Below are 9160 nucleotides of genomic sequence, written 5' to 3' on the forward strand. Positions count from 1 at the left end.
AACATCGGTTTCTCTCTCAGAGGCCCCTAATGGGGCTTTGACAACCCATAAAGCCCCTCCCAGATGCCATGACATCACTTTTTCTCGGGCCTAGGGCTATGTGCACTTCAACACTTTTTAAACAAAGAGAACCACTATTTCAGAGGTTCTTTAGTTTTATTCATATCTGGTGTAAATACGATCTTTGATCTTTCTGAATACAACATTTATGTAATAAGTGCAGTTCCCTGCATGTCCTTAAACATTAAAACAATTGTATCTTTGATATAAACCATGCAACATGACAACAGTAGGTACATATACTTATACCTATACTTATACTTATACTTATACATATGTTTATATACCATCAATGAATTACCACAAATAAACACATAAATCACTTTTCACTCACCATATGAACACACCAAACACAAAAGAACAACCCTGATGAACCCAGTTAGGGGTCTCCCAAAACAAGAACACTAAATGCAATTTTACACAGCGCAACACGGGAGCCTAAGGACCTGTGATCCAATTACGGAAATTAAATCAGAGCTAAAAAATAAATATGCGTAACAGAGTTTTACATGCTGGGAATGTTGTTGGTGATTAAGACCTCCTTGTGTCCAGGGAGATAAAGGTTAGAAAAGGTCAAATACTGGATGAATGTTGCATTCCAAACTTAAAAAAAAAAAACCCTGAGACATAGGTTAAAACATCTAATGAGATTAATGAAGCATATGCATTTTCTATAATAACTATTTACAGTTTACAGTTTACTATTTACAGTTCAGTTTATCCCACTGGCCTTGTCACTATGTTTAAACGTCTAAAAACTGTTGTGCGGAGGTGACTGCTTGATTGTTTTCTTGGTCTGGCCAGACTCTCCTCATCTAAACTTGTGCATTCTTTTCCCAGTGGTCATGAGCAGCTGGGCTGACTGCAGGGTCCTGTGAGAAGCATGTTCCAGATAGAAGGGATTACTTCACTTTAATTTCAGAAGAGCTGTTTGGTTCATTGGCTATTCTTTTTAGGGGTCCAAGTACCATAGGTTCTGCACGACTGATGTATTTGTTAGAGATTGTCTTATTCCAGACCATAAGTCCTACAGACATGAAACTTGGTCCGTAGGTAGGAGTCCCTCCCACTACACAGGTAAATGATGCCAGCCTGAGTGGTCTACAGCATAGCCAAATGAGTCCATAACTCTATAACACTGAATGTTACAAGACAGAATTATTTTGTCACTAATCTTTGGGTCTACAAAAATACATCAAAAACCAATAATCTCAACCCACTTTGATTCTGAAACAATTTGAATATAGTATGCAAAATCACATAATTTTTTTTTAGCACAAACAAGTTTTTCACAAGACATAGGCCTACATAACATATACATCTGCCCTACACAGATATATACATCTGTCTTCTAGATATTCAAATGACTCTGAACATCAATTATTATAAAAAGAAATTGGAAATTTCAACACTATGTAACCTAATTTCCAAATGCCAATCACAAACAGGGATGGAGTTTACTTTGCCAATACTGTACATGTATAGCTCCAACCCATTAATGTGTTGATGGAAGGACATCAAACCTCACAGGGCAACAATGTTGCATGATATCTAGAAAAGGGGATACACCATCAGCCAATCAGCATTCACCACTCATTTGACAGGCTTTCATTTGGCCAATCCACGCAAAACTCAAATGGTACATTCTGTAGTACATGTTAAAGTTTCATTGGCCACTGGACACCACTACTCATATTTTCAAACATGTTAGCATTTCCGAAAATGTGTAGCTCATCTCCCCTGGAGGGCATAGAGGCACTACAAGGGGAAATGGCACATGTTTCTGTGTGAAAATGTAGTGTGGAACTAATGGTTTGATGTTGGTATCCTCTTCACGACAGAACACTAATCAAACAGCACTTTCGCATTAGTCACTGGTCATTCAGACAGAAAGTGTCTGTCAAGAATGGAAATGTATTTATCAAGGAGGAAAAGGAAAACAAGCAATGATTCTGAGATAAACACAACAATCAACCAAAATCCAAGTCAACCAAAAACCAAGTCAAGAACATATGAAAAGGCACTGATTGCTCTTGGGTTTACAGTGAATGTGGTAGGACAATACAGTGTGTATTTTATGTCTGAGAACTCTGATAGTAGAGCTGACAGTATGAGAAACAACTAATAAAGAAGACACTTAGAGATATTACACATTATACCCATTATATTACACTCCAGGTACGTCAAGCTATCGGCACTTTAGTCATTGATGGTTCAGCCATTCGCACCTTAACTCTGAATATGCCCATATGCACAATATTTTTGCTGCTCTCTGCAAACTGACAGTGCCTAAAGGACGTAATAAACATGGTAAAGATGAAGATGCTTCTTTATTTGCTCATCATAAATTTATGCAATACAGGAAAAATAAATGATGACTATGTTATTTCAACAAAAAGAAAGTTTGAGAAACACTGTTCTATGTCATTCTATAACATATCCACAAGATCATGGGTGATGGTCTCTGACACTGGTGGCGAACGTAATTTGTTGAGTGGATTGCAGATTGGCTACCGTGAATGTCAATCAAAATACAACCGTCAGTGCAGATGTGCGATTCATCTACTACTATTTTATGTGACGCGATCTACGCACATTCCTTCGCGATCGACCGACACTTCCTTCAACGTAATGAGCACCCCTGTTTTAGAGGATTGAGGTTTGGTGGAAATTGGCCACTGTGGGTGGTACAGTGTTTATTGATTTGCAAATGGCCAAAAGTAAAACATTTCTTGTTTGGTTTAACATATAGCAACACAAACATTGTCTCAACATGAAACTCTTCAGGGCTGACTCAGGACATGCCTACACTTGTTTGTCATAAATATATATCCAATGAGAAATGCAAATTGTGCTTTAATGAACTATTTTCACTTGTGAAAGTGAAGCATGAGAAAGAAAGTGTTAAGCGTTCACCGAAGCATTCAACATCCTCGTCTGGAGGAAATTCCGGTCTAAGAGATACTTCCTGTAGGACAGATAATGCAAGAAAAACTTAACTAAAAAGGTGATGAATCTTCTCCTCTTCTCTGTTCTCGTTCCTGAAGCATTTAAGTCAGACTGCATCTTGTGAATTTGCATGTCACAACATCAGACACACTCATAAACAAGAGGACAAACTAATATTGCCCTACTTATCGCACTACACATTTTCATGCAGTGGTGATAAAGTGCAGTTTACAAAAACTATCATTAGAAGATTGTGCTTGAATCCTATTGTGCTCCACTCAGTTTGGATAAAAATAGTTCTGCGCATGACTTGGGAAAACAGTGTTAAGATAATAAAGAGAAAGTAGTCCTTGTCGGAAAGAGTAGATATTTCTGATAAGTTAATGGAGTCTGAACCAATTCAACCCAAGCAGCACTCAGAACAACCTACACAGTCCTGCAGATTACAAAGCCTCTCTCGATCCCAAACAGAGCCTGACCACAGCATATGGGCACCAGACCTCAGTTATCTCAACCACCCCTTGATTTCTATTTAGTGCATTGACTGAAAACACATTTTGGAGATATCAGCAAGTCTTTGTTGATAAACATAAAGCAAAATGTAAAGCCAACACATGTTACTTAGAACAGGACAGATTGACTCTCATATTAGACCTGTGTTATATTTGCTCATTTTTCATCTAATTCTCCAGCCAAATCTGAACATGTGGTTGTGTAAGATGTTGGGGTAATAGCATCAAATGGCCTTCAGGCTGTAACTCACTAAAGACTGCACACATTTTCACATAAAATGGTCTGGCACTGGAGGACTGAGATGGATGTTTATCTACTTGGCTTTTCAAAAACCATAATATGTTAAAACATGATCTGTTTAAAATATTTCTGTTACTCTAGGTCCAAAGGAGATTATCTCTGTTATTTTCTTCCAAAAAATCTGTTTATAAGTTTTGATACACAGACCGTTTTATTAACTTTACTCTCAAGCCCCTGGTAAAGAGAATTTTGGAGTAAAAATAGATTGAGAAGCCACAAAAAGATGACATTTACATTTTACGTTGACATTTTTTGGCATTTAGCAGACGCTCTTCTCCAGAGAGACTTACAAATGTGCTTTGTCATCTAGAGCTGTAGGTAAGAGTTCAATGTGGAGTTGAACTAGAATACTGTTGAAATACAGAAACTGATGGAGACGCATGCATAGCATTGTGAATTTAGTGACAATTCATTTCTGATCAAATCCTGTAGTAAGAAAAATCATACAGATGACCCAGAAATACTGAGGTTAGAACATATACAACTGCTTCACATTCAGAGTTTCCTACCAATTTCCTAACTTTGCATTTAGTTAGTTTTCCATACATTACAGATATAATTGCAAATTACATATGGGGACATAGCAAGGGCAGAAAGCAGTATGGGTATATACAATAAAATGTAGAATCTGTGACTCTAGCATCTGTATATTATTATGATCTGTATCCAAATGCTGAATAATTTCATTTGGCTATTATATTCATTTGTGAATTTTATCTGACTTTCTCAGAGTCTGGGTCCATGCATGAAAAAATGCATTCTCTGGCAGTCATTTAACATAGAAAAATCCTTTTCTGTGAAGCAGAAATCTGTGAATTTCTTCCCATGAAATTCACATTTGGCCACTTTTTAAAACAGTCCCACTCCAACATGAAGTTATCTATGAAATCTACTTTATGTGAACTTTGGTTCTTGGCTCCAGTCCTGGGCAACCTGTATGCTGGGTGATCATCTTAAATGGCAGTGTACGTTTTTTGTCAAACTAATTTGACGATTCAAGGTTTTTTTTTATCCATGGTTTTTATTTGAAGTGACGTTTGCACAGCCCACTGTGAATGAAATCTCCGTCTCAACAGATTTCCCCTCAGACATTTCTATAAACAAATTTGTGACTGCAGGACACCGATGTCAGCTAGTTATCCTCCCCTCTGTGAGTTAAAGGGAAGGGGCTAAACATTCCCCAAGACTGCATATTAGGACTAAAGTGGTTTCCAGTTCTGTGGCACGTCCACCTAACCAGTGGGAGTTGTCATCACTCCCTAAACAGTTTCCAGAAGAGAAAACATTAAACATAAGAAACTGCAGGGGTGACTCTGGACTTGCAGGTTCTGCTGACTCATGTCTTGTACGAGCACATGCAAGACATTCAGACCTGGCACAGTCATTCCTTCAAGTTCCTTAGCTAAAAGTTAAAGCCTGTGTAGTTTGGAAAGCATTCAGATATCTAAGCAAAGCAGATGGGCTGTGGCAATTGTAAGACTGTGAGAGTGAATCTTCTCTCAGAAGTAAGTGAATATCAAGAGAATAAAGAGAATATCTGTTACCATTTCATTGCATCTTTGCAGCATTTAAAATGTCAAACATGCTCCATGGAATAATTGTGGCTTAGTCAACTCATTCATGTAAAGCAACGTATAGACAGCATGTACAGACACTAATGAGAAAAGTCCATATGATCTTCCAAATAAATGGGAGCATATGTGTAAAAACACAAACCTTACAGATCAAAGGAGTTTAAGAGAGCTTAATGTCATTTTGCCTTCTGCTCACCTGTGCAAATGTTGGATGTGAGCTTGCCATCTGTTGGGACAGAAGGAAGTGTCTCCTGGGTTTCTCCTAACATGTGCCCATGTTTTCTTTTTCCATGTTCTCCCAACATTCACTCACACAGTGTTTCTAACATCAGTGATATAACTTCCTTCCCAGCTCAGCTTTAGCCAAGGTTTGTTTTAATATTTTCCAAATACTGCCAAAGCAACCAGTTTAACATCTGGAAGTCATCCCCTCGTGCTGTATTTGCTGACTGTAATCATTTACTTTATAAGAAGTTCTCAAGCAGTCTCACAAGCAAGAACAACATTAAAAATCTATCACCCAAACTGCATGTACGGCTAGTCGTCAGGGGCTAACTCTGCCGGGTGGAATGTGGATTACTCATAACGCGTTTTCCAGTTCAGGTTCAGGTAAAGACTGTCATGTTTTCCAGTCTAGGGTCTTTTTTTCTTTCTTCCTTTTCAGTGCAGAGGCATGTCACTGCTCAAAAATGCAGCACATGGTTTCCATCAGCACAACGCTGCAGACCTGCTCTCGCTCACATACTTGGACACTTAGTTATGTTGGAAAACAGTCGATTTGTTGGAAGGTTTCTGATGTGGTAAGAATGGCAGCAACCAATGCTGAGAAAAAAACAAAAAAAAATGTAACTCACTGTTGATGGAGTTTAGCACAACCATGCTAGGGTGGGACATACATAAACAGAGAAACGAAGACTCTGGCAAATGTTATTACACTGTGCATTAAAATGACCTAGGTTGTGATAAATTGTTAGTGTTATATTGCTCATTCTAGTTTACTTTGTTAAATGGCCAGAATGAGGAAAATTATAAAATGTTGTATACAAATCCGGTAGCAGATGTGGACGAGGCAGTAAAAAGCCTGTACGGGTTTTTATCCAGAGAGCAGGAGAGTGAGTGCTGGGCCTCAGGGTTTTTATAACATCCAAAGCATACACAGGTCCATTATAGATATGCACGAAGCATTAGTAAACCTTTCAGTCTTGTATGTTGATTAGAACAAGTCAGATTCTACATCCACACAGACACAAGTGCATCATTTCAGGCATCATGACAGAACTCATGAAGTCTGGAAATAAAACGTACATGCATGGATAGCAAAGCATCCAAGTAGCAGTATTCTTCTGCATGAAAGACTGTACCTCGTTATGCGTTATTGTTATATCGCATATGGTATCAATCTAAAAGTTGAATAAAGTAAGAGTTCAAGCACTCCTAAATGTTCAGGAATGCAACACCCATGCAGAAAGCATGTGAAGCACGAGCCTAGAAATGGTGTAGTTCAACTTCTCAGCCACAGTTGTAGTTCTTAACTCCATCAGCATCCAACCAGCATGGTCTCTACACACAGCTCCCCCAATAAAACCCCTGCTAACCATTTCAGGCATAGGTCAAGCTTGCTTCTTCTTTGAATGTACTGAATGAACGGACAAACCTTTTCCAAAGGTACATGAATATTAATTAGAGAGTGCTTGTGAGGGTTAGCACAGCCAAAAAAGGATTATGGTTTATAAGGATTATAAGGATTGCGCTCAGGTTATGATCTGGGATAATCTGCTCAAAAATCCACAACCATATTAATGCATTCAATTACTAATCGCTGGACTTTCATAATAGCTCATCACAAGCACAGAAAAAAGTTTGATTTTGAAGTTTGAACTATTCTTTAATATGTCCATTCATGTGAACAGACATGAATTCCTGCTTTAAAAGTCCAGGGAGATGTCTCCAAATATGTATGATCTAAAAATAAATTATCATAGATACCAATTTCCATTAATGCTACAGTAACAATTTTTGAATTCTCTTTTGATCATTGTGATATCTCCTTTCTTTAAACAACAAAAAAGAACAAACAAGTATGTAATGTGTATATAATGTTTTTGTCTAAATTGAGCTATTCTAGCTAGCTGTTAAATCGTCATTCACCACAAGATGGCGCATTTTGTGCGCTGCGCTGCTCCGCTGCATTGTTTTAAGTTTTATGTTTCTAAATGTATGGAAAAGTAACTGCAATCATCTTAGCGGTAAGCTAATTTTCACTTTACATTAGACGATAATTTACCACATGCCTATATATATATGTTCACAATAGGGCCCTGTTAAAGAGAAAACGATGTTAATCCCAACAGGAGCGTTTAGGGAAAGCGTGACGTCATGTCTTTGATATCCACTGCAGCCCTCGGTGTGACCGGAGCGGCAGCGCTCAGGTGTTCGGCCCTTCTCCCACTTTGGTCCTGCATGTTCTCATGCTGGAACTCCTCCCTTCCAACATCTGCGCTGAATTAGGACGCAAGCTGTGTTCCCTCAGAGACGCGTGAGTGCCGTGTTGAAACGCGAGTGCAGATGTGAAGGGACAGAGATCGAATAACGATCTAGATGTGGGAGGCTTACAGCATCTTGAGGGTTGCGACAAAAATATTACATGACGAGACTATAATATGACCGTTAGTTCGTTTCACACGTACACATCTCCATCAACCACAAGGTGACACCACCGGTAATTACCGGCAAACAATTCTTCCGCGGGAAGATATACTTGGATATATTAGGTCAAATCTACCTAATTTTCATGAGGACAAGAGATATACTTCACTTAAGAACCTGTAGATCAATTCCAGAAACAATGACAGATCACCATGCTGAGATGTTAGCTAACATAGGCACACAGCGCTACAGATCCCATTTACTTGGCACTGTACTTTTCAGTGTTTTAGCCAGTGTGTATGAAAAAACACTTCCATAAATCATTCTGAAACAAGTCTGTGAGAAAGCGTCGTGTCTCTCAGAAGTTCCTTCCGAACTAAACTCAGTAAGGTGTCTAAATCATATGATAAAATATTTAAATCCCACAGCTCAAAACTCATGTGTGGAGGTTAGATCAAACAATGAAAACTGAATCATTTGGTCATGTTGACCACCAGCATAATTACCAGATCAGCTTTTTACTCACCACTGTTTCCGTCCTGGCATTTCACAAACAGTATTTGTACCAGTGATGCAGCTACAAATAAGAAAATCCTGGAATGCACAAAGCTCATCATGTCTATATCCAAGACATGAGACTTCTTTCTGTGCAAAGTGGGGGAGAGAGGGTAACACTCCAAGCCTATCAGTTCACCATGAAGACTGAATGAGGCTTTTCCTGCTCTGAGCAGCAATCAGACCCAGCCCAATTCTCTCTCTCTCCCTCTTTCTCCTACTGTCTCTCTCCTGTTCTCTTGCCCTCCCTTTCTCTCTGTCTCTATTGCTCTCCTGTTTCCTTTTTTCACTTATCCCCTCATTTTATGAGCTTTAACTAAGAAGAAATCTGGCAACCCTAAATTTCCTTCCTATTTGGGTCAGCACTTGCTTACAAGAATCCCTAATAATCAGTAATTATTTATTTACTTGAAACTTTGCTCTAGTGTTGTGAAATATCTTTTTTATTTAGGAATAGCTATATCACAGTCGTAAAGAATACTCAACCATTCTTTAATCAATCCATGAACAATAATTTCCTATAATTACTGATCATTTTAAGGACTCTTTTCCAAATATGGTTG

The 9160-nt window shown here is 38.5% G+C and overlaps 1 protein-coding gene across 1 annotated transcript in view; it reads right to left on the reverse strand.

Annotated features, from left to right (window-relative positions):
- The window catches only part of col5a2a (collagen, type V, alpha 2a), a 31062-nt gene extending 22265 nt beyond the window's left edge, over positions 1-8797 (reverse strand). Inside the window, exon 1 of the mRNA XM_077002292.1 lies at positions 8569-8797. Within this exon, the coding sequence (XP_076858407.1) occupies positions 8569-8659 (91 nt within the window). The 5' untranslated portion in view covers positions 8660-8797. The remainder of the gene's footprint in view (positions 1-8568) is intronic.
- Positions 8798-9160: the final 363 nt, after the last annotated feature.

The sequence above is a fragment of the Brachyhypopomus gauderio genome, chromosome 4 (assembly GCF_052324685.1).
Source record: "Brachyhypopomus gauderio isolate BG-103 chromosome 4, BGAUD_0.2, whole genome shotgun sequence".
NCBI lineage: Eukaryota > Metazoa > Chordata > Actinopteri > Gymnotiformes > Hypopomidae > Brachyhypopomus > Brachyhypopomus gauderio.